The sequence below is a fragment of the Thamnophis elegans genome, chromosome 1 (assembly GCF_009769535.1).
Source record: "Thamnophis elegans isolate rThaEle1 chromosome 1, rThaEle1.pri, whole genome shotgun sequence".
Classification (NCBI taxonomy): domain Eukaryota; kingdom Metazoa; phylum Chordata; class Lepidosauria; order Squamata; family Colubridae; genus Thamnophis; species Thamnophis elegans.
This window is the reverse complement of record NC_045541.1, coordinates 157761273-157787528: the sequence shown is the minus strand read 5'-3', so window position 1 is coordinate 157787528 and position 26256 is coordinate 157761273. Positions and strand designations below refer to the sequence as shown.

At 44.0% G+C, this 26256-nt stretch overlaps 1 protein-coding gene across 2 annotated transcripts in view; it reads left to right on the top strand.

The window, feature by feature from the left end:
- The first annotated feature begins 14334 nt into the window (after nucleotides 1-14334).
- Nucleotides 14335-26256, top strand: part of SAMD4A (sterile alpha motif domain containing 4A) — a 160055-nt gene continuing 148133 nt past the window's right edge. The window contains exons 1-2 of one of the 2 annotated variants that reach the window (XM_032236435.1): nucleotides 14335-14942; nucleotides 16839-17628. In XM_032236435.1, the coding sequence (XP_032092326.1) occupies nucleotides 17433-17628 (196 nt within the window). In that variant the 5' untranslated portion in view covers nucleotides 14335-14942; nucleotides 16839-17432. The remainder of the gene's footprint in view (nucleotides 14943-16838; nucleotides 17629-26256) is intronic. The other variant, XM_032236429.1, reaches the window with a different exon arrangement.

Below are 26256 nucleotides of genomic sequence, written 5' to 3'. Positions count from 1 at the left end.
CCCAATTATGGGAGGAAGCTAACTGCTTCAGGCTTAATGGTTAAGACAGCACAGGTTCGAATCATATATATATGATTATATGATCATATATTTGAGATTTGAGATTTGAGATTTTATTAATATTTGTAGGCCGCCCTTTTCCCTGAGGGGACTCAGGGCGGCTCACATAAAATCGGGGAAGGGGAAATACAGACATTAAGATAAGACATATAATAAAATATTAAACAACATACATTCATCATTCGGGAGGGGAACTATCCTTGTCCCCAGGCCTGACGGGCGAGCCAGTTCTTCAAGGCTGTGCGGAAGGCCTGGACGGTGGCGAGGGTGCGAATCTCTACGGGGAGCTCGTTCCAAAGGGTCGGGGCTACTACTGAGAAGGCCCTCCTCCTTGTAGTTGCCAGCCGACACTGGCTGGCCGATGGTATACGGAGGAGGCCTAATCTATGTGATCTTATTGGTCGCAGGGATGTAATTGGCAGAAGGCGGTCTCTCAAGTATCCAGATCCACTGCCATGTAGGGCTTTATGGGTGACTAATAGCACCTTGAAGCGCATCCGGAGATCGACAGGTAGCCAGCGCAGCTCGCGGAGGATAGGTGTTATGCGGGTGAACCGAGGTGCACCCACAATCACTCGCGCGGCCGCATTCTGTACTAGCTGAAGTCGCCGGATGCTCTTCAAGGGCAGCCCCATGTAGAGCACGTTGCAGTATTCCAGCCTAGAGGTCACAAGGGCCCGGGTGACTGTTGTGAGAGCCTCCCGATTCAGGTAGGGTCGCAACTGGCGCACCAGGCGAACCTGGGCGAATGCCCCCCTGGTCACAGCCATTAAATGGTGGTCAAACGATAGCTGTGAGTCCAGGAGGACTCCCAAGTTGCGAACCCTCTCTGAGGGGTGTAGAATTTGACCCCCCAGCCTGAGTGATGGAATATTGGTCGAATCTCTGGGAGGGAAACACAACAGCCACTCGGTCTTTTCTGGGTTGAGCACGAGCTTGTTAACCCTCATCCAGTCCATAACAGCTTCGAGGCCGCGGTTCATCACGTCTGCCGCTTCATTGAGTTGGCACGGGGCGGACAGATACAGTTGAGTATCGTCCGCATATTGATGGTATCTAATCCCGTGCCTGCGAATGATCTCACCCAGCGGTTTCATGTAGATGTTGAATAGTAGGGGGGATAAGACCGAGCCCTGAGGCACCCCATAAGTTAGGGGCCTAGGGGACGATCTCTGCCCCCCCACTAACACCGACTGCGACCTGTCCGAGAGGTAGGAGGAGAACCACCGCAACACGGCGCCTCCCACTCCCACCTCCCGCAGTCGTCGCAGAAGGATACCATGGTCGATGGTATCGAAAGCCGCTGAGAGGTCGAGGAGAACCAGGATGGAGGAATGTCCTCCATCTCTGGCCCTCCAGAGATCATCGGTCAATGCGACCAAAGCGGTTTCTGTGCTGTAACCGGGTCTGAAGCCTGACTGGAAGGGGTCTAGATAGTTTGCTTCCTCCAAGGACCGCTGGAGCTGGAAGGCCACCACCTTCTCAACAACCTTCCCCAGAAAGGGGAGGTTGGAGACTGGACGATAATTATTAAGGATAGCTGGATCCAAAGATGGCTTCTTCAGGAGGGGTCTCACCACCGCCGCTTTCAGTGCGGCGGGGAAGTTCCCCTCCCGAAGTGAGGCGGTCACAACCGCCTGGATCCAGCCTCGTGTCACCTCACTGCAGTTAGTAACTAACCATGAGGGACACGGATCCAGTACACAGGTGGAGGTACTTACAGCCCTCATGGCCTTGTCCACATCCCCGGGGGTAACGTCTTGAAACTCAACCCAGAGTTGTTCAAATTGATCCTCCTGTGCCTCGGCTGGAGCTGCAGGGGTGGAGTCCAAGTCCGACCGAAACCGAGCAATTTTGTCCGCTAAGAATTGGGCATACTCTTCGGCTCTGCCCTGCAAGGGTTCCCCCGCTTCCCTTTTGTTCAGTAGGGAGCGGGTTATCCTAAACAGGGCGGCCGGGCGGGACTCAGCGGACGCAACCAAGGTGGCTATATGGGATCTTTTTGCAGCCCTAAGTGCCCTGGTGTATTCCTTGGTGCAGGTGGTTACCATTGCTCGGTTCGCTTCGGACTTATCGGACCTCCAACGGTGCTCTAGGCATCTCCTCCGGCGCTTCATCTCCCGGAGTTCCTCGGTGAACCAAGGAGGTCTCCGGGATCCGCCGCCTCGGAGGGGCCGCAGTGGCGCAATCCGGTCGAGGGTCTCCGATGCTGCCGAGTGCCACGCAGCAACCAGAGTCTCCACCGGACTGTGGGCGAAAGTGTCAGGAATAACCCCAAGCTCTGTCTGGAACCTTGACGGTTCCATAAGACGCCTGGGGCGGAACCACCTGGTCGGTTCCTCCTCCCTACAGTGGGGGTTTGGTCTCCGAAAGTCGAGCCTCAGTAGGCAGTGGTCTGACCACGACAGGGGTATGATGTCGTTCCCCCTCAGACCAAGATCACAAATCCACTGCTCCGAGAGAAATACAAGGTCAAGCATGTGTCCCGCCGAATGGGTTGGGCCTCGAATTACTTGGGTCAAGCCCATGGCTGTCATGGAAGCCATGAACTCCTGCGCCCCCTCCGAGTTTTCACCGAGCGACGGCAAATTAAAGTCCCCCAGGACCATCAGCCTAGGGAACTCAACTGCCAGCTCGGCTACCGACTCGAGGAGCGAGGGGAGGGCTGCTGCAACGCTGTTGGGAGGCAGGTACGTTAACAGCAGACCCACTTGACCCTTGAGGTCCAACTTTAACAGCAAAGACTCACACCCGACAATCTCCGGAGCAGGGACCCTACGAGGAACTAACGACTCTCGGATAACAGCGGCCACACCCCCACCCCTTCCCTGGGCTCTCGGCTGATGTAGCACCTGAAATCCTTCTGGGCACAGTTCTACAAGGGGGACTCCTCCCTCTGGGCCCAGCCAGGTTTCAGTAATACATGCCAGGTCTGCCCTCTCATCTAAAATTAAGTCCCGGACGAGAGGAGCTTTATGTACAACAGACCTGGCATTTAGCGACAACAGCCTGAGACCAGGGTCCTGACTGCTTACGCCATCTGGTCTCGGAGTGGGACTCCTAGGGCCGGAAGGAGGGATCTCTGTAATGTAGCGAACCCTCCTTCCCCGGTAATGGCCTGCCCTAAAGTCCCCGCCGTATCTGCCTCTCCCTGTTACGACCGTAATACCCCGACCCTCTCCCGTGTCTCTAGTCCCCTCAACCACCCCCGTGGCCCCCGCATCTCCCGGCAGGTCCTCCGAATCATGCGTACTCATACACTCTTCCAAGCAGTCCCCACGTGAAAGTTAAAAAAACACAAAATTTTACAACAATATGGTTATAAAAGTGGGCCATTCATTCATCTCACACATATCTCATACATATCCCATACAAAGAAAGAAGAGAAAGATGAAAGAAAAGGGAGAAATTAAAAATTGCGCAATTGATTAATTTAAAGTGCGAGTTCAGGTGGTAAAAGTCGGCTCTCAATGTTCAAAGTTGAAATGGCTGGATAAAATCCAAAACAGAAGCCAACAACGGTCCATAGAAGATATATAGATAGTATGCAGGGGAATGTCTTCTCTTCCCCCTCGCCTATAGGCCTGAAAGGGTCCAAAGTCTGGTGGTGGCTGGAACAGGTTGAAGAAGAAGGGGGGGGTATGTTGGTTGTTAGGACGCCAACTCCCCCTCCATATTTCTGCCATCCTCTATCTCTCCTTTCATAAAACATATGCACCACAAAAGCACAAGCATATACATACATACATACATACATACATACATACATATATATATATATATAATTTTAAAAAATGAATGCAGGAGACATTCAACCACAGAAATAGGCCATAGCATGCTGAGCTATGCTATGCTTAATTATAAGAATAATTAAAGTCTCTTAGGCAACAAACATAAGTTTCCAGAGATCCAAGGTGGTAGCATTTTCAAGTTCAGAAGGTCCAGTAAAACTGAAATTAAAAAAAAAAAAATACCAAGCACATGCTTGTGAACTCATGGTTCACCAAAAATTTGCAGCAGTTAGCAAATGTGAGGAAATCCACAAGGGGGAGGGAGTAACCAAAGCAGCAGCTGTATCCTATGGAGAACAGGGGCCATTTCTCCTCACTCTCCCTCTAAATGACAACCCCTTCCCCCATATTTAGGAGGCTTCAGCTTTTTCTGAACAGGATAAAATTATGTCCTCTTGCCTTTTGCCCAATGTGCACAAATAGGATCAGAAATGGATTCCCCAATCCCTGGTTCATAGACCAGGACTGGTCCACAGCATGCCAGCAACACAAACAAGTGAAGCCGCATCTGTGGGATGCAGGCAGCATGCAAAACCACACCTCCTCTCATCCGCGGGAAAACCTTTCTTCATGGAACCAATCCCTGGTGCCCAAAAGGTTGGGGGCTACTAGATTAGAACCCTCATCTATTCAGCCCAGAGGGTCCCCAAATTCAGTGATGTACAATTAAAAAAAAAAACTAATTTAACAGAAGTCTATCTTGTCCTCTCCACTGCTACCATCATCTTTTCTGGAAAGAATTAAAATTCTGGGCTGTGTCTTTCGTCTATAACAGGGGTGTTAAATACACATCGTCACGGCGGCATCAAGTGGCATATCAGGACTTTTTCCCCCTTCACTAAACTGGGCATGGGCATGGCCAGTGCATGACACATCCAGCCCACAGGCCAGGAGTTTGACAGGCCTGCTCTATAATATACATCAAGTTCTTTCAAAACTAATAACTTTTCTAAGGTTCATTTAGAAAAACAAAAGATTTGTTGGAAAGAAAAGTGGATCAGGACCAGTGGTGGGATTCAAATTTTTTTTACTACCGGTTTTGTGGGCGTGGCTTGGTGGGCATGGCAGGGGAAGGATACTGTAAAATCTCCATTTCCTCCCGTTCAGCTGGGACTCAGGAGGCAGAGAATAGATGGAGGCGGGGCCAGTCAGAGGTGGTATTTACGGGTTTTCCGAACTATTCAAAATTTCCGCTAGTAGTTCTCCAGAACTGTTCAGAACCTGCTGAATCCCACCTCTGATCAGGACAGATATGAGGCAACATCAGAAAAGTGCATGGAGTTCCCCAAGATAGATCTCATCTAAATATCTGTCAGGCTTCTGCCTCCAAGATGTGTCAAGATACTAAGTCCCAAATGTGCTAGCTACCATAGCCATGGACTTCTGGATCTTGCAGTCCTAACTCGGTTTTTCAACTGTTCCTTCTAAATCAGGGGGCTGGTAAGAAAGAACGTAGCAAGCAAACCAGACATTTGCAAATGTGAAAGCAAACTTTTTAAGCAACAGCACACCTCAGTTTCAGTAAGGAAGTATTTTGTAGCAATTAAATAATATCTTGAGGAAGTCTGAAAGATTACCAATGTATTCTCACCTAACTTTAGCAGATAGTATTCATCAGCTGAAGACAAGGGAAAAAGCAGATAATATCTCTGGAATATGCCTCATTCAGGGAATTAAGATCACTTCTGCCACTAAAGGCTTTATGTCCAGGAGGATGGAGAACTCTGGAAGTATACTGGCCCAAGAAACTGCAGGAAAGATATCAGTGTTCTGATGAGTGAATGAGGTGATAAAAACATTTAAGGTTCTTTTGTTTGTGATTATCAGCCAAAATCCAAAGGTATGTAGAATTCTTTTCCTGTTATCCATTGGGACTAGATCAATCACAGCAAAGAACAGTTCTGATTAATGACAAGGTCAGAGAAGAGGAGTGGGCGTGAGCCTTGCATTTGTCTTTTGCAACTCTTATTAGTTTCAAGTGTTTTGAACATAAGGAACTGGACACAGCGGCTGTAGGAAAAACACCAAGAATAAAGAACCCACTCAAACCATTTCCCTTCCATGGATTTCCTACTACAGCAAAATTACTTAAATGGGGAAAAAGTCTTTGTAAGATGGCATGTATATCTCCTTAAAAGTTACAAATTGCATTGCCTCTACCTGGAGAAGATCCTTCGTTAAGCAAATGGTGTGTTTTCTCCATGCTGGTTTACTCAGAAAGCAGCCCCTCGGTTCAGAAGGCACCACTTTGTTCTGAGAGGCTTATTTTAATGCAGACTCAGTCAGAACTTCCAGGTGATTGAGACAATGCAGAACACACTATTTGCTGCATTTAATGTAGTGGATGGAAACTAATCAAGGAGAGAAGCAACCTGGAATTAAGGAGAGACTTCTTAACAGTGAGGACAATTAACCAGTGGAACAGCTTGCTCCAGAAGTTGTAGGGACTTCATCACTGGAAGTTTTTAAGAAAAGACTGGACTGCAACCTATCTGAAATCGTATTGGGTCTCCTGCTTGAGCAGGGGGTTGGACTAGAAGACCTCCAAGGTCCCTACCAGCTCTATTCTGATTGAATGTCTATCCAGGTTTTGGTAGCCCAGAAACCTGTTTGGCAATTTCAAAATCAAAGCATCTGGGTTATAATTCAATGTATAGACTTGCACAATGGTTGGGAAAATATCTTAAGTACCTACCGTATATACTCGAGTATAGGCCGACCCGAATATAAGCCGAGGCACCTAATTTTACCACAAAAAAACTGGAAAAGTTATTGACTCGAGTATAAGCCTAGGATGGGAAATGCAGCAGCTACCGGTAAATTTCAAAAATAAAAATAGATACCAATAATGTTTTTGAATATTTATTTCAAAGAAAAACAGTAAACTAGCGGTGTATTCAATGAAATACTTCACTCACCTCATGATGCTGATGTCCCGCTGTGATGATGATGTCCCGTGCAGCCGCGGGAGCGATGTCCCGCCTCCTATGACACACGGCACAGTGATTCCTATCATTGGATCACTGTACCAGAGGAGGTGGGACATAGCTATGTGGCTGCTTGCCATAACAAGGAGGAGGTGGGACATCATTGCAGAGCGGCAGGAGGGGGAGGAAGGGGAATCGTAAGACAGCCCTGCATTACATTAGAACGTGAGGAGGGGGGATGGTGCGGTGCGCGCTGCGCGGCAAACTGACACAGAGGGAGGGGAAACTCACAGGGGCGCCGGGCCATTCACGAGCCTCACCCAGCGGCATGGCCCCGCCCCTTTTTCTCCTCCATTTCGGGCAAATTTTTCACTGACTCGAGTATAAGCCGAGTTGGCTTTTTTCAGCCCAAAAAGTGGGCTGAAAAACTAGGCTTATACTTGAGTATATACAGTAGTTTTCTGAACTTGCTAAATTTTAAGCTATGGTTTATAAACCACAATAAACAAACTCAACTATAAATCAGAAAAGTATAAACCAAGCTCTGTTATGGCTCAGTTTAAGACATGAAGCAGCTGACTGCCTTATATTTAGATTATAGTAGAATTCTCCAACATACCCATCCTTTGAATAGTGGTAAATTTCCTTCATGTCAACCTTGACCATGGACACACATACATATAGTTTTCTCGGCAGCAGTATGAAAATAGATTGCTGTTGCCTTCTTTCAGGATTTTTTTTTTACTCTGCAGCCTAACCTACACTCCTGACGTCCCCTGGAGGAACCTATCCAAGTTCTAGTAAGGCCCTGCTTAACTCCCAAGGGTAGATAAGGTCAACCAGGTGCTGCCCCCTGCTGAGATTTTGAATCCACTCCTATACTTGAGTTATTTTTGAAATTAAAACCTTTGGGGCTTATGGAAATGCTAAAGGAGCCACCCAACTTCACATATTCTGGATTTTGTTTTGAGACATTAAGAACAAAATGAGATCTGCTAATAATAGCATTAGTGAATCAGATCATTTGTCATGGAGATTTCTGAAAGATTTCTAAATGAAAGATGGATGCCAGAAAGAAATTATCCAGCCAGGAAAATCCCAGCTTTTTCTGTATACAGCTTTACTCCATGAAGCTCATGGCAAAAAAAAAAATTTACTCTTTCATATATTTTAAGACAAGAGAGCCAGTCTGGTCTAGTAGTGAAGGCAATGAGTTAGAAACCAAGAGACAGTGAGTTCTAATCCCGCCTTAGGAATGAAGGCCACATGGATAACTTTTGGGCTAGTCACTCTCTCTCAGTCCAGCATGAGGCTTGGGCCAAAGTCAATCTTATCACAACCAAGGGATCAACACTTAGTTGATCAAAAATATTGGATCACGTACTTGCAGAAAATTCTAGGAGGAAAAAAAAATTGACAAGACAATCTCCTAACAAAGTGGTCGTTCTTCCTGACCATTGGTAATAACATTTAATAACAAATTTTAAAATAAAGACACATACAGGCCAAATGTAATGTTTTGCACATACTAGTGGCTATCTTGGAAAATGGGAATGCAACAATTATTCTATTTTTGTTTAAACCCACCTATTTGTGCAAGATGTTGAGGGACAGATAGGCTTACAACTACAATGGTTGGAAGGAAAATATCGCCAAAATGTTATCTGTTAAAATCAGCCGTCATGACTTGACTCTAAAACTACCTCTCCCTACTGATCCTTCCAAGTACCCAGAGAAAACAGTCCAAAAATAATCTAACAGCAAACTATTGCTGCTGCTGTGCAAATCTGTGTCCAGCGGTAACCCAAGGTCAAATGCCAGCATGGAATGACATGCCATCAACACAGCCAAGCCCTTTTGCAAAAGATCTCAGCCTTCGGAGCAAGGTGACTACAGCTCTAGAGACGGGCAGTCCCTCTTGAGGTACAGGGGTTAGGTACACGTCAGAAGTCAGCATCTTGGCTAGCAGTGCTCACGGGAAAAGGAGAACGTAAATGGTTTCTACCTGGTAGAGTTTTTACTCAGGAACTTTGCTACGGCTTTCTTTTGGAGCTACTGTCACTATTGGGCTTAGAAAATGGAGACGAAAGAAATAAGAATGCATTCCTTTGGCAGAAAGATAGGTCAAGGATGTTTCATACTACACTTTATAAGCAAATTCTTCTCCTACTAAGAATGCTGTACTCTTGGCCCTTTGCCAATCTCTACCAGCCTTCCCCAAATGAGTAGCTACAATGCCTGAATCCCACTGGTAACTGGAAACACCAGGAGTTTTTTGTTTTAACTTATCTGGAATGCGGGTGTTTTGTTTTTTTTTCTGCTGAAGGCCAAACTATCTGCAATACTCTCTTGACTTTGAACAAGGGGAAGGGAGTGATGTCACATGCATTGAAAACATAGTTGTGGTTTGTAACCAATGCTTATGGTTTAGCCTGATAGTTGAATCCCAGACAATTGAGAATTATTTCAGGAGCCCTAATGAAGCAGAACCTGGCTTAGTATAATGTATGAATCCAGTTAAACCTGTTTATTTTCCAAGCATTAGATATCCATGATCAGGATAAAAAACTTTACATGCAAAGAAAAGAGGATTAAACCACTAGTGAGTCTGTTAATTTCTTTCCCTACTTTGATCCTTACAACCTGGATCAAAGAACCTTGGTTCACATATCACCTACTGTTATCATCTAGCCAAGAAGTCTCTATTCCAATTATCTGCAGTTGTCTAAGATTTCAGTCAAAGGAACTGAATTAGAACAGAGGTAGAAAGCACCTTGGAGGTCTTCTAGTAGTCCAATCCCCTATTCAAGCAAGAGCCCCTGTACCATTTGAGACAAGTAGTTGTCAATCCCTTAAAAACCTAGTGATGAAGCAACCACAACTTTTGAAAGCAACCTGTTCCACTGGTTAGCTGTTCTCCCTGTTAAGAAGTTTCTCCTTAATTCCAGGTTGTTTCTCTCCTTGATTAATTTCCATCCATTGTTTCTTGCCTTGCCTTCTGTCGCTTTGAAAAATCAATTGACACCCACCCCCCACTCTTCTTTATGGCAGCCTCACATTGCTTATTGCTTATCCTTTGCTCTCTGGAGAAGAGACCAGAATTGAATCTAGGTCCAAAGCATGGGCTTTATCATTGAACCGTAATCCTTTTCCCACTGCAATTAATTAAATGAAAGAAAACTAACTAGCAACTCTACCCAGAGCTGCAAAACAATTTTCATTAGGAACCAAGCAAGAAGTCTTGTTCCTAGTCCACACCATATGGAATTGCCAAAATCAAAATGATCAGTTCTGATTGATCGCAATATTCTGGAATCTTAGAAAAAACCCTTTAAAGAGAAGTTCCAGGGATTAAATACATTTGTATGCAAAGCATGCACTCTAGCAGTGAACTCTTGTTTCCTAGGAATGCTTAGGTGTGGTTTAGTTTTCCATTCTCTTCGTAGGCTAGTCTGACTCAATGTAACAAGCCAAGGTCAATCCGAGAACTCCTTACAAAATGCATTCCTAAAAATCCTGCAGAAATCACTGCAGTGGAATGTTGAGGAGGCTCACTCACTAGCACCGATTTCTTCCATCGTCTGCATTAATCCATAACACAAAACTGAAGCAGGAACTCTTAGGACCTGTGGGAAAATGTGGATAACTTTTCCATCTGCTGGTGGCTCTTTTCTGTTTTATTGAGAACTTTGATTTTTAGGTTGGTGAAACATACACTAGAGTTTTCAAAATAATCTTTTTCAGGAAGTCCTAAAAATATAGTTGGGAGTTTTTAACTGATGTTTAGAAAAGAAGTTGGGGAAACTGAAAGTTAGACAGTTATGAAATCAGAAGTGTTGCCTCAATTTTCAAATATGCTTTTGAGTATCAGATGATGGCAAATCTAGACAGCATACTAAAAAACAGAGACATCACCCTGCCAACAAAAGTGCTTATAGTCAAGGCTATGGTTTTTCCAGTTGCAATGTATAGCTGTGAAAGTTGGACCATAAGAAAGGCTGAGCACCAAAGAATTGAGGCCTTTGAACTATGGTGCTGGAGAAGACTCCTGCGAGTCCCTTGGACTGCAAGGCGATCAAACCGGTCAGTCGTAGAGGACATCAACCCTGACTGCTCTTTAGAAGGCCAGATCCTGAAGATGAAACTCAAATACTTTGGCCACCTAATGAGAAGGAAGGACTCACTGGAGAAGAGCCTAATGCTGGGAAAGACTGAGGGCAAAAGAAGAATGGGGCGACGGAGTATGAGGTGGCTGGATGGAGTCACTGAAGCAGTAGGCCTGAGCTTAAATGGACTCCTGAGGATGGTAGAGGACAGGAAGGCCTGGAGGAACATTGTCCATGGGTCGTGATGGGTCAGACACGTCTTTGCAGCTAATAACAACAATAATCAGATGATAAGAGATGAACTAAAAGGGAATTATTGTTGGAGCCTATGGTGGCAAAAACGAAAAGAGACTAGAAGCACCTTTTCCAACTCATGATTTTGATGGAAAGGAAAAACCTTCATGTGCTGCTGCATACTGTATACATCTGATGAAGTGAGCAGCAGCTCACAAAAACTTTCAGTAAATTTGTTTCAAAGGGTTTTATTAGCACCAGTTTCCCTGGTTTACATTGAATACTCATATGGGCCTTTGAAAACTAATTGTAGTTAAGAAACGTTGGTGAGGTTCACCCCCAAAATAACAAAGAACATCAGTTTACTTCTGAGGGACTTAAATGAGTCAAATAGCATGGTGATGCAAAGGGGGAATAAAACAGAAGTGGAATGCCAACCTACCCTGACCTATTCTTACTCTAGTCAGGCCAACACAGTTATTTTTAAGAATTACTTCTTTTTAGTTTCTAAAATATGACATACAAAGCATGGATTTGGGGGAAAACATGCAATCTTTTTGTAAATCCTTGTCTTTCATGTTGATTGTCTGTAGGTGTGTGACAAAGAAGTAGGAATACCAAATGTGAACTGCATAAATGCAGACAATCAGTAGATGGAAATAAAGAGAAATGGAAAAACTCCGAGAGGGGGGGGCGGTTTGCAGCTCAGATCAAGGTGGTTTTGAAAAACTGGAGTTGCCCCCAGTAAAACCAATCAGGACCTAGGAAGCAGTCTTTGAGACCATTCCTAGCAAATGAATAACAACGTACATGCAATGTTTTCTGGTTAAAAACCAGCTCCTAGCCTGTTGTACAATCTTCAATGTGAATGGAGACCAGGCTGAGCAGCAATAAATATTAATTTTCTGGATGTTTTTAATGTTTTTTATTGTTTTCATTGTTTTAGAATTTTAGAATTATAAGCCACCCAGAGTCACTTGGTTGAGTTGGGGGGTATAGAAATTAAATGAATAATTAAACAGTAACCACAGACTTCTGCCTTTGCAAAATATTGTAACTCTGCTTCTGTAAGACTCAACAAAACTACCAGAGGTAGATTCTAAAGAATAAATATTTTTTTCCACAAATATGCGTAAGAATTATCTTTTCAGGTTTTGCCCTCCATAGGTTTATTGCAATCCAGTTTTTATCTCTATTCTCCAGGAAGAGACCTGGCAAAGTCCTTCTCTTGCAGGTTGTTCTGGTTTTGGGCTAGCACAGTAGTCAGTCAGAGTCACTCCTTAAAGCTACAGAGTTGAAGCTATTCATCCACCCACCTTATAACTCAAAAACGAAGTTATGCATTTACCCAAAAGGTGATTTTCAAGCTTATATCCATCCATTCATCCATCCACCCACCCCCTCTCTCTTTCTTTCTTTCCGTGTTGCTATGTGAGATGGGAAGGAAACATGTACCTATTAGTGAACTGAACATATGCCCCTGTAACATCTTGCCTCTAGCCTCCCTTTTCTCACTCTGGAATAGAGTCTTGTTTGAAGATATGAGTAGCTTAAAAGATTAACGGAGATCTGATCTCCCTCATCAGAAATCCAAAAGGGCTGTTCCAGAGCTGTGTGCAGCATCTGAAAGGAAAAAAATGTTTCAAGTATTAAAAGTGTCAAGGTAGCTCTTGTCAACAACTCCTTAAACCAAGTACGTGAAACACCAGTTTGCCTTCAGATCCAAAATGCTGCAGAGCCCGAGAGTCAAACATAGTGAGAACAGGTCTATTGTCAATTGAACAATCTGATTATTGTGCAACTCAGACTGGCTGATTTAAACAATTTAAGGAATTGTTCTGTATGCTCAAGTTGTTTTTAGTAGTATAATTGGAAAAAGGCTGCAAACAAAACCAGAATTAGTTGTCTTGTGTTTTCCTATTTTAATTTACAGGAAGAGAGCCATCACTGAAGCTGCACAATCTTGTGGGCAAAGAGACACATTAGCTGCATCTCAGAAAGTTGATACAAAAAAAACACACACACTACAATGAATTAAGCAGAAAGTAACCAATTATGGGCAGTTAATATGACCACCATTCCCCTCTTCTTTACAGATTTCACCTTTGTGTTTTTACATTCAGTAGAAACATTTGGTGGTACATATTTAAAAGAGCCTGAAAGCCACAACCAAGGTGTTTGGAGACAAAAGTTGCACAGCAGACACATAGCCTGTAAGAACATTAATGCATCTTGATGACTGGGAAACATTGTCCTGAAAGATGTAGAAATCCTTCTCCCTCCTGGCATAGATCAAGCACAGAAAGTTGGCAGAGTCTCTGAGGACAAAAGATAATAAAGCAAGAAGGGATTGTGAGCTGGCTATAGATAAAGTATCTTGGAGTGTATTACAATATAAGACTGCCTTGGAACCTTGAGTAACAGTCTGGTTTTGCAGACAAAAAGTCTATATAGCTTCTCATAGGTTTCACTGATGTAACTCTTACCACTCCAGGTGTTACCAAGGTGGCACAAGTCTGCAGTCCTCTCTCGCCTGTCCTCTTAGGAAGCTGGTAACCAAACATCCCCTTTATGGAAGTTATGAGTGACTATCAGCAGGCACGAAGCTCTCCCCTCGCTCCCTACACAGGTATGCAAGCGGCCCGCCCGCTTGCACACACCTGATGCAGGTGTTCCCTTTTCCCGGGCTAACCCCGTTGCAGCGTGAGGAACCCGGGGTAATCGTGCAGGTCTGCGCCAGCCGTTCGTTGGGTGCGTTAGGACGTGTGTGGACTTCTTTGCAACCCCCGCACATATCTCCTGATCTTAAACCGGAGAAGCACAATCTGCAATGCAGCAACGTTTGGGGGGGGGGCACTCCAATGTTGCTGGGAGGTTTGATGGGATTTCTTTTCTCGGCACGCAGGAAAACTCTCACTCGCCCCTCATTGCCGCTCACTCGTCCAAGAGCAGGTTTGTGTAAGGGTGGGAGGCGGTGGTGGTGATATTTTTTTGTTTTTTTTGTAACGGCCTGTTTTTGCAAACAGCATGTCGAGGGGGCGGCGGTAGAGGGAAGTAGGACATCTCGGAGACCATGTGCAATCCAGGAGAACCAACCTGTAGGTAGAGAGGTATTGGCCCAGAAGCGGGTGGCTATTCATGTCGATCATCTACGGTTAGCAAACGGAGGGGGGGGGGCTTTTGCGGACGGGCGTGTCCTTCACAAAGCTGCAAAAGTGCGGGCGCGCGAGACGAAGCGCAACAAGCCGCCTTTCCTCGCCAATGCAAAGTCTCCTGGCTTGGGGAATGACAGCAGCAGCGAGCAGCAGCTGGAGCCCCACCTCCTCCTCCTCCTCCTCCTCTACCGCGCTCCCGGCTGGGGTGGAATCGAGTTGCGCTCCGCCCCTGCAGCCAATCGCGCCCCGCGCAAAGCCACCACGGGCCTCGCCTCGCCTGGGGCTGAGTCAGCGGCGGAGGAATGCGAGGCGCCCCCTGCTCCTCGGGGAGGGGGCGTTGCACCTCCGCTGCCGAGGCCATGACGTCATGGGCCATGTTAATGACTAGCTTGTGAGGAGCGGGGGCTCCGCGGGGCGCGCGGCTCACTTGTGCCGGAGAAGCAGGCGGGGAGAGAAGAGAGAGGGAGACACGGCTCCGACGGCGCGCCCGGACGCAGCGCCGTTCTTTGCTCCGGGGGTCGCCTTCGCTGGTGCGCGGGCTCGCCATGGCCCTGCCCGGGCACCGCCAGGCGCCGCCGCCGCCACCTCCTCCACCGCCACCTCCATCGCCGGCTCCTCTTCCTCCTCTTCTTCAGTAAAGCCGGCAAAAGAAGGACGGCCGGCAGCCAGGTGGGCGCTCCGCATAGCGCGAGGGGGGCGGGCGAGGAAGTGGGCGAGTCGGGCGGAACGACGGGCGGGCGCCCTTGCTCTGCGGCGTCCTGACTCTTGTCCATCCAGGAGCCTCCCGGGCGCGAGGGGATTCCCGGCACGGGGAGCCGGGGACGCCAGACTGTCGCGGGGCTGGAAGGACGCAGAGCCCGGGAGGAGGGGGGCGGCGGCTGGGAGGCGGAGAGGAGCTTGGCGGATGTCTGTGGCGTGGAGCAAAGAGCCGCCCGAGGCAGCGCCGGTGGAGATGCCCGGCTCCCTCTGTTTGCATTGGGCTGGGAGAGGGCGTGGAGTCCCGGGCTCGAAGTTTATTTGGGACCGGTGCTTGTCGTCCTTGTACAATCGGGGGCGGCGGCGGCGGCTGTGAAGCAAAGGTTGTTGCTTCTCCTTCGGATACCCTGAAAGTTTCCGGCCAGGTCATTTGGAGGTGGGGGATGATGGGGCTGCCCCTCCTATGATTCTACATCTGGTTCTTTGGAAGACTCATCTACTTCAACAGTATCGAAGTCCATTGAAGCAAAATGCTTTTCTGGGACAGTTACTTTTTCTGCACCCGCCTCTGCTTGGGAGGTACCGCCCCCTCCCCCCCTCCCCGTTTGCCCTTCCTGGCTTAGGCTCTCAAGCGCTACTCTCACCTTGGAACTCTCCAGAAGTGTAAGGATTCCAATCGCTGCCTTCGTAGCCATTGCCATCTTGGCTAGGGCGATGGGAGTTGTAGTCTCTGCAGCATCGGAGCAACTGCTAGGTTGGGGAAGCCAAATGCCGAGAATTTGCAACCCCTGGAAGTAAACCTGCCCTTGGTAGAGATTTCAACCGCAGAGAGAGAGAGAGATGGACGCCACCTTGTGAAAGAGGGGTGAATCTAAGTGTGTGAAGTGCATGTAGGACCCCACACTGATTGGAGAAGGGGGGAGAGCTGGGGTTCATCCCCTATTTTTTTTAAAGTAGTATAAAAATGAGAGTCTATAGTGAGTTTCCTTGGGTCCCACCCCTGGTTTCTGCTGAACTGTGTGTGTGTGCTGTGGTCTTGGAGAAAGAAAGGGGGGGGGTGTCTGAGAGTTTATTTTTGTCTCCTGCCTGCTGCTTGCTTGGAGCCTACATCCAGCAGGGGCTGGTGGTGACTGGTTGGGAGATGCTTGAATTCTGTAGTTGAAGCTGCAGCCCTTCTCCTCAGCCGCCTTACTTTCTGGCTGGGGAGAGGAAAGGCATGAGAAAGAGGAGGAGAGAGCACCAGAACCTGGGCTGGTTTGCATTAGCTATCTATAGCCGCAGTGTTAAGTTCTCTCCCCCCCACCCCCTTTTCTCCTTGTGCATGAATGATCAGTTGCAGTCCTGTCTCTTCCAGCCAGGTACATTCCTGTCTTGGGGAGGGGGGGGCGGGAATCTGGGGGAGACTGCTTAGAATGTACAATAAGCAACAGGGAGCTCTATCCTCACTGCTGTGTAGTAGGGAGGTTTCTTTTAAATCTCTCTGATGTGAAGCCCGCACTTCTCCATCACTCCCTCTGCTGCCTGTGTGTGGGCTGCATTTTTAATGTCTCAGTATCTCTATGCTGATCTCTTCCTTTTCCCCAGAACCTCTTATTTCTTGGGAGGGTGGTCTTTAACAACAAAAAAGACACAACCCCTGGCTGCCCCTTACACCAACCCCAAAACCCTTGTCTTCCTCCCTAGCCCACCCTCTTGCTCTCAGTGATTGCTGATCCCAGATTTCCCTTCTGTCATATTAGGAAGTGAGCCGCGTTGTTTGTCATGCTGAATCATAGCGTTGCCTTTCAGAGTGTCTCATCTCACAGTGAAATTCTTTTTTTCCCCTCCCTCTCTCTCTCTCTTTCTCCATCCCCTCCTCCTCTCCAACAGTTGTGAAGGCTTCTATTTTCTCCACTTCCCTTAGCAAGGAATGCTGTGACTGTGGATGGTCCAGAAAGCTGCCCGAGGAAGGAGAGCCAGCGCCAGCCCTGGGCTAAAATAACCAGACTGGAAAAGAGCAGAGGGAGGGGGAAGCAAAACACCCCAAAGAAAACAGCTACATAACCCATATATCCCCTCGCAACATCTTCACACATTGCTGTGCCTTGTTGAGAAATACAGCTGTACAAGTCCCACACACAGGAACCACGCAGTGTGTCTGTTTTCCCTTGCCACCATGTGTCATCGTCCTTGGCAGAATTAAGAAGCAGCCAGTGGCCTTTTGGACGGGCGAGGAAGAAGAAGAGCAAGCAAACCTCAGAACCCGTCTCCGAACATCTGTGCTGTTTTTGCACTGAACAACGTTGTAAAATAGAGGTTTAAAAAAGGGCGTGAGTGGGAAGAAAAAAAAAGGAACTTCTAGGGGATTCTCCTACTTTTTTTTCCCTTGCAAACAAATATAGATATATATATATAAGGGAGTGCCCCACACAGATTTTTTTTCCTGTTCTCGATATTGCACGCGGACATTCACTTGCACCAACCATGATGTTTCGAGACCAGGTTGGAGTATTGGCAGGTTGGTTCAAAGGCTGGAATGAATGTGAACAGACAGTTGCTTTGCTTTCCTTACTGAAGAGAGTGACTCGGAGCCAGGCCCGTTTCCTTCAGCTCTGCCTTGAGCATTCCCTGGCCGACTGCACAGAACTGCACGTTCTGGAAAACGAAGCCAACAGCCCTGGTGAGTCGTCCCCCCCCCCCCGCCTTGTCGTCTCTTTCTCCTCTCCTCCCCTCCCTTTTGGTGCATCCAGTCCATTTTGAATGCCACATTGTTCTCTGATGTATATGAGGATGCATAGTCATATTTGAGAGATGGTGGGTTGGTTTTAATTTTAATTTGGAGGATGCTGTATAGAAATCGCTCTTCCCAAAAAACACTCTTTAACGGCAACAACTGGGAGTAACTTCCTGATGATACTTTTCCTTCTCTGCAACCTCATTCAGCGTAAGCTTTGCTGTAACTCCGGGTAGCGTGAATGATTGTAAATATCTTTTCCCTCCCTCCCATAAAACCTGCTGTCTAATAACTAAGTCAGGTCACGTAGAGTCTAGATTTCCTAGGCTTTTTGGGGGCAATAGGATTTCCTCTGTCTTTCAGCAGTGTGCAGAAGAAGCCTAATGCTACCTTGTGAAGGATGTTGAATAATTCTTGCCTTTGCTCCTCTGAAGGTGTGCATAGGTGCTTGTGTGTGTGTGTGTGTGTGTGTGTGTGTGTGTGTGTGTGTATTTATATGATTTACATCAGTTTTAGCAATTTGAGGAAGCTCATTCTTTCATAAGAACTTGTGACTGATGTGTTTTTCAGCAAAAACTTCTGGTAGTTCTTTGTGGCTTTGCCAATAGAATGAAATATTATTTTACTGTAGAAAATATGCACATGTTTAAATCGATACTTTAGAATTTGTTTATATTGCTATTTCCCCTATGAGGAAGGATTAACTTATTGGAGTAGCCAGGTAGCAAAACCATGATATGCAGCAAAAAAGAATTTAAGTGTTCATCTTGCACGATGGAGGAAATTGATTTTTAGAAACAATTGTACTGGATCTACCTTCATTCTCACTGCTTTCCACACTGACTGTGATTAAAGAGTCTGGAAGTTCAACAGCACTAGAGAACTCTGAATTGTTTGTCCTCTAAAGAAGAGCAAGAAAAAAAGTCATATTTTTCAACAGTGAAAAAAAGTTTTGACATCCGTTTATAAAGTTTCTTTTTAAGTTCTCTGAAGTGACCATTGCAAAATCTTTAGGTACATAGTGACAAAAATTTATCAGTTCTATGTATTACCATGTTATTATCTTCTTATTGTCTTATTGTCAACAGTGAAGAATTATTATTGGCTAGTTCCCATAAGCATATACATTTATTTGGTGCTGGCATAACATGTTATCCTGATCAAACTATTAGATTTGAAAATGATAGTTTATAGTGAATTATGTGGTGCACTTCTAACTAGTTGTGTTGCATTGATTAAGCCATGGCTGAGCAAAGCACAACTACTTAGAACTTGCAATTTATGGCTAAGAGAAGGTTTGCACACATCCACTTAAACCTCCTTTTATATATGCAGTGTAGTAGGCTAAACCAGAATTTTTCAACCTATGGCAACTTTAAGGTATGTGTGGACTTCAATTCCTAGCATGCTGCCTGCAGAATTCTGGAATTGAAGTCCCCACTTCTTTTTTATTTAACAATAATTTTATTAAAGTTTACAAATACAGAACATTTTTTTTTAAAACTACAACAATATAAACTAAAGGATAGTGTTTTTGTAATTTGATTATTGTGATTATGAGATATGGGAGGAATATTTAAAAAAAAATTAAAATACAAGAGGAGGTGTTGACTTATCTAGATTGATTATATTTATTTAGAGGGGAGTGGGAGTGATCTTTTAAAAGTCCACATATCTTAAAGTTGCCAAAATTGAAAACCACTGGGCTAAACAATGAAACAGTTCAAGAATGATAAAATATCCACAAAAGCTGCCATTGAAAATCTTATACTGATCTAAATATGTACAAAATATAAACATAGCTTGCCATATAATGCTACTATATTATATATTGTATTACTGTAAAATACTAAAGTATTCAAAGTACTAAAGTCTACAATCTTGATCACTAGCTTTTCCCAATCTGGCACCTTTCAAATGTTTTGGGTTTGCAACTAAGGAATTTTGGACATTTTGTTCTAAAAGAGTGCCAGATTGGAAGGGTTGCTGAAGTTTTGAGATCAAGTATCTATTTGAGGTTAGGCAGATAGCAACCTGAAAAGGGGGAAGTATGTTTCTGAGATAATACCCAATGTGTGGAGTCATTGTTACATGATAAAACCATTTTTCAAGAATTTCTGGAGTGATGTTTTAAGATGTTTTATACTTTGTCTAGTTTGTGTAAACTGTGTGGGAAGCAATGATGAGAGGCAACACATTTTTCTTACATAAACAAACTTGAGCTAACTTTTGAGTAGATCTACATAAGATTGTATTGTGAGTAGCAAATTGAGAGGCTGCTTCATGTCTACTATGGATTTATTAGACAAACCGCACTCTTACTGTAGCCTTAGATTTCCTGTCTGAAATAAAGACAGGTGATTTCCTTTCTTGAAAGAATGGGGACCATTTATACCAATGCTTTGAGCACTCTAGGGCATTACCTGGGAATGGATACTGACTTGGCTGAAACTCTGGCTCCTTGCAATCTCCTCCCATCAATTGCATGGTTTGGACTCAACTTCAGCCCTCACCTTTGGAGATGTCATCCAGCTCCTAGGGAACAGTAGCTTCAAGGAGCCAGGGGTAAAGCCTTCCATAAAAGACCCTTGGGACACGATGGCTCAGTGGCTAAGATGCTCCGCTTGTTGATCAGAAGGTTGGCAGTTCAGTGGTTCGAATCCCTAGTGCTGTGTAACGAAGTGAGCTCCCGTTACTTGTCTCAGCTTCTGCCAGCCTATCAGTTCGAAAGCATGTAAAAATGCAAGTAGAAAAATAGGAACCACCTTTGGTGGGAAGGCAACATCATTCCGTGTGCCTTTGGCATTTAGTTATGCTGGCCACATAACCATGAAACGTCTTTGGACAGTGCTGGCTCTTTGGCTTTGAAACAGAGATGAGCACTGCCCCCTAGAGTCGGGAACAACTAGCACATAGGTGCGAGGGGAACCTTTACCTTTACCTAAAAGACCCTAGGGAATTTTCAGGGGGAAAGATGCAAGACACCTGGAGCAGGAGTGCTTTGCAGGTGTTCCTAATACTGCAAATGTTTCTTTAGTTGGTGAGGGAGAGAATGGCCTTTGGGTTCCATCTTCCCCATCTCAGTTCAGTATAAAAGTTCTGTTACAGTTAGTCAGGAAAAATGCATTGCTGATTTCAGAAGTATGTTAGTTTTTTATTTATTTTTTTAAGCAATGATAACTGAGCATGCTCAAGGTAGTTTCTTATGAACACTTAGAGTTCAAGTGTGCAAAGTGCAGCTGAGTCATGGGGGAGAAAGCTTTTGGTGGGTGATGGTGATTTCAAGTAAAGGTTTTGACTCTAGTCAAGCTTTTTCAGTGGAGTCTCATATTGGTCTTTTTTTAATGACCTTTTTGATTTAGTTTCTTTATCCTTTGCAAGACTGAGTCAGGATTGGCAATAAGAATTGGGAGGGAAATGTGAAGATGAGCAATAAAATGCTCTTTTGGAGAGAGATGAACCTGGGAAGTGTTGGTATATATGTCATTTCCTGGTTTCCTTCTGGTATCAGTGGTGTATCTTTATTTGAGTCAAAGTTCATCTACATATGTGCATTCAAAGGCCTTTGTGTTCATTGGCACACTCTGGGGTTGTGTCATTCTAAATATTGGGGATAGACTCTGTTTTTAAATCTATACTTTTCAATTATCTTTTAAATGTACCATAAATTAGGTATGGTTTTGTAGTAGCATAAGAAAAGCTCTATTAAATGTAGCTTCCTTGGGTTAAAAAAATCACAAAAATTAAAATAATCTGAACATTCTTCCTCCTCTTTCAACCAAATGAAATATCCTGAGTGAAAACTGAACAAGTGACCCACTGCCCACAGAAGGCATCCATTCGTAGATGGGGGTAATTGTCTTTCCTCAATTCTGCTTGAGGGCGGGTTGGAGAGGAAGGAAATTTCCATTGCCTGAATAAACAGGAGCTTGAAGGAAGCTGCATTAGGCACTTGGATTTGGTTTGGTTTTCTACTGATGGGCTTGAGCTAGATCAGGTAGCATGTTAAGAGATTAAGAAGCGGACTATGTGGCTACATTTGTTCCCAAGGGCTTAAAAAGCTCTTGCTATTGCCCTTGCTTGCAAGTAATGCTATGTACTGTATGTATGTAGCTAGCCTAATGTATGGACATGTGGTGATGCCGTCTATGAAATGCTGGGCATACATTGCTATTCCTGGAATATTTGAAGATATCAAATATAGGACCTTTACGTCTGCATTATGTGTTGGTTTATCCTTAGACTTTTAAAAGTAATTCCTTTAACTGTTCCTTGCGAATGGAGAGCTGTAGACTGCTAATAGATTATTTGGTATATTTTGTGGGCAGAGATCCAGGTTTGCAACATTCTTACTTTTTGTTCTTTGTGTATTCATGCAGCTGCCCTGTTTAGATGATGCACAATCCAGAGATGAGTTTGGTTCAAGGTGTGCATAAACAGGGCTGTGTGTGTCTGTTAATCACATTCCACCCTTCAAACCTGGATCTGTTGCACAGCTGTACCGTTTGACGCCATTGTCAGTTGCAAAATAAACATCCACTTGATTATTTATTACCAGTTTTTAAAGAAAATAAAACAGTTGTTGCTGCCTGTGAATGAAATGTTTATACCCCACTGCTAGCACATGTTTTGTTAAGGGAGGGGGATGATGGTGCTAAAAATGTGTCATTTCCCCCCCCTTCCCCTTTTTTGTCCAGTCTCAGTGTAATTCTGAACAGAGCCCCCAGTGTTCATTGTGGAGGAGAATGGCGAGTGTTCTTCCAGTTCACATGAGAACATAAGGCTAGCAGGGTTTGAGGGCAGCTGTTGCTGGGGCCATTTGATGGTAGCTTCCTGCTGAATTTTGCACAGCATAGAAAGTTACTCTGAAATTTGTTTTTAGGAAATCACTCCAGGGCTCCATTCCAAGACAGAGAGGTTTCTCTGTTTGAAATTGTGGTGGTAAACCCTGCTGGGAATTAGGCTATTTCCTTATATAGTCTGTGAGGAACAGTGTTGTGGTGTCTTTCATGAATGCCACCACACTGCATAAAAGAGTTTAAAGTGATCTAATCTTACGAAGTTAGGCAAGAAAGCAAAGCAGGATTAAAAATAAATTATCGGGTGTAAGAGCACTGGGGCATGAAGGGTTGAAAGGTGGATGAATGGGCCGTTCTCCCTCTTAGCTGCTTCATAGCTGGAGTTTGCAGCCCTTCAGCTGCTGTGGAGAGATTTAGCATATGGGATGGCCTGCTTACCTCTCATGTGATAACATTCTTATTTTCTGTAACTTTGGTTAAATGTGATATGAGCATGGGTTGAATGCATTTTAAGGTAATCTGTTGGAAAAGTTATGTTTAACTTTTGAAAAAAGTCTTTTACAATAGATACTTTTATGTCAACATCCATAGGATCACAGAGAGGTAGACTGAAGTGTAAAAAAATAATGCATAAATATGTATACAACCTTCATACAATTTTCTTTTGGAGTAAGGGTTAGCACTGGACATAAATAAGAAACAATGAATGATTAAAGATAGCAAAAGTGATTTACTCTATCACCATTCAGTTCAGTTTTCCATACCATTTTCTGCCTTGCAAACCATCCTTATTTCAGCAGATCCAAGTGGTTCAGTGGCTAAGACGCTGAGCTTGTTGATCAGAATGGTCGGCAGTTTGGCGGTTCAAATCCCTAACGCTGTGTAATGGAGTGAGCTCCCATTACTTGTCCCAGCTTCTGCCAACCTAGCAGTTTGAAAGCATGTAAAATGCAAGTAGAAAAATAGGAACCTTTGGTGGGAAAGTAACAGCGTTCCGTGCGCCTTTGGCATTGAGTCATGCCGGCCACATGACCACGGAGAGGACAGTGCTGGTTCTTTGGCTTTGAAATGGAGATGAGCACCATCAGGAATGACTAGCACATATGTGCAAGGGGAACCTTTACCTTTAAAGATAATTAGAGTGATCTTGGGGAAGGCATATGAAAACCATGAAGAGGAGGAGGAAAGACCAAGCAGTTAGGGGAATGTGGATAAGAAATTATACAATCCAGAGATAGGAGAAAGTGTGCGAAAAATATCTCAAAATAAGCCTTGATTTTATTTGGTATTGAATGGGACAGCAAGCAACCTGGACAATATTTATTGTCCTATGACAATAAAGTAGCATTTGTAGAATTCTTGTATGTCTTGTTTGGTTTGGTTTACCCTGAAAAACTGATAACTTTCCTCATTTTCAAATAACGAGGAAGGCAGAAACACACAGCTGTTTTGTTTCTGTCAACAAACATTCATTATTCACAGTATACTACTACCAGCATTTTTACATCTTAAAATTTCTCCATCCATTTTCCTACCTAAGAATGAACATTTTACTGAAGTATACAAATGCATCTACTTTTCACCATTTATGTAATTATTTACTTCTTTCCATGTCGAACAAAACTACCATGATCTTTGATCATTTTTTCAAATCCATACCTTACTTCCATCATTTAGGTTAACATTTATAGGAAATCATTTGGGTTCTGAGGTAACGCAGCATCATTTTTAAACAACATACAGTTGTGTAAAACTGTACAGTTACATTCCTAACCATTACAGTCTATGATAACACAAGCTTCCCATATGTATTTATAGATAGCCTTGACATATGACTATTCATTTAGTGACTGTTTACATTTACAATGGTGCTGAAAAAAGTGACTTACAACTGATACTTGCACTTATAACGGATGCAGCGTCTACATGGTGACATGATCAGAATTTGAGTGCCTAGCAACCAGCATGTATTTATGATGCTTCCAGTATCCGAGGTCACACATTTGTGACCTTCCCAGAAAGCTTCCCGCAAGCAAAATCAATGGGAGAAGCTGGATTCATTTAATGACCACGTGCTTCACTTATCGACCATAGTAATTCATTTAAGAAATGCAGCAAAAAGGATGTAAAATTAGGTGTGACTCACTTAATGACCATCTCATTTAGTGACAGGCGTTCTGGTCTCAATTGTGGTTGTGAGTCAAGGATTAACCAGAAAGAATAAACAGCCATTGTGAATTTGTCTTATTTCTTGTTCATTGTTGAACCATTCACCAAGTATTCTATTTATTCTAAAACATACTTACTGAAATCATATGCAGTGGTACTCAACATTAATTGCTTCCAGGAATACCAAAAACGTGAGTACCAAAAACGATGAGTACCAAACAAATTTTTCCCATAGGGAATAATATAATGAGTCACAAGGCAGTCGACAACAGCAAATTCTAACTTATGCATGGAGTACCAAACAAATGATGAGTACGGGGACTAAATTTTCACATCAAAATACTTCAAGTACCATATTTGATGAGTGACATGATCAAAATTGGGATGTTTTCACAACTGGCTCATATTCACGATAGTTTATTGTATTGTTAATAATGACATAATTACATGAGGGTCCATGATTGCCATTTGTGACTTTCCTATCTGACTTTCAACAAGAAAATCAGTGGGAAGCCAGGTACGGTTACCAACTATGTTACCAAGCACTTAACAATTGCAGCAACAACAACAAAAAATGATAAAATTGTGCATGACTCACTTAACTGCCTTGATTAATAATGGACATTCCAGTCCCAATTGTAGCTGTAAATTGAGGACTTACCTACCTATCTCTCTAAATTAGTCTTCCAACATTTCCTCACTTCAGTTTCATCCTGAGTCATTTTTATTTCTAATTTCATTCATGATGCCAGAGGGTCTTTGTTTAATCCTCTTCACGTACTTCCAAAACAATGTCTATTTTTTGTCAACATTTCTTTGCATTTTTTCTGCCTGTTTTAATTGTTTTTTTTACTCCTTTTGACTTTATAACATTTCTATTAAGCAATAGCTTTGTTTCATCCTTGTTTCTTGCAATAGCCATTCCATTACATGCATTTTTCTTCATCGATACCTTCTTTCATTTTATGTTCCATCCCTTTTTATTCTTCCCATTAGAATATCTCTACACACTTCTGTGGCGTTCTCAATACTATTTTCATTCTCCTCTGGGCGGTTTCCATATCCTTTTTCCTTAGATGCTGCTTGAAGAACTATATCTCTTATACAAACCAAGAGCATACTTTGGAGTTCTAAAGAATAATACAACTTTTTTTTCTACGCCAGATTGCAAGTGGTTGCATTATTTACAGATTGGATTTAAGAATGCATCTAGATGCTAATGCATTAGTAAGTGATCATTACCATTTGGAAATGATAGACTGGTTGATCATTGTGACTGGTTTGGCAGCATTGAGGTTTATACCATATGCTTTACAAGAACAAACGAGGCAACCAAAACAGAAATTTGACCAGCATTTTCCAACTTTGGTGACTTTAAGACATCATGCTAGAAACCAAGAGACTGTGAGTTCTAATCTTGCCTTAGGCATAAAAGGTAGCTGGGGGACTTTCAGAGGGTTACTCTCTCTCAGCCCAACTCACCTAACAGGTTGTGGGGAAAATAGGAGGAGGATTTTTAGGTATATTTGTTGCTTTGGGTTATTATCATCTGGTCATCAAGTGAATATCACCAAACCCAAAATTTCCATTTCTAAGCAAGGTAGTT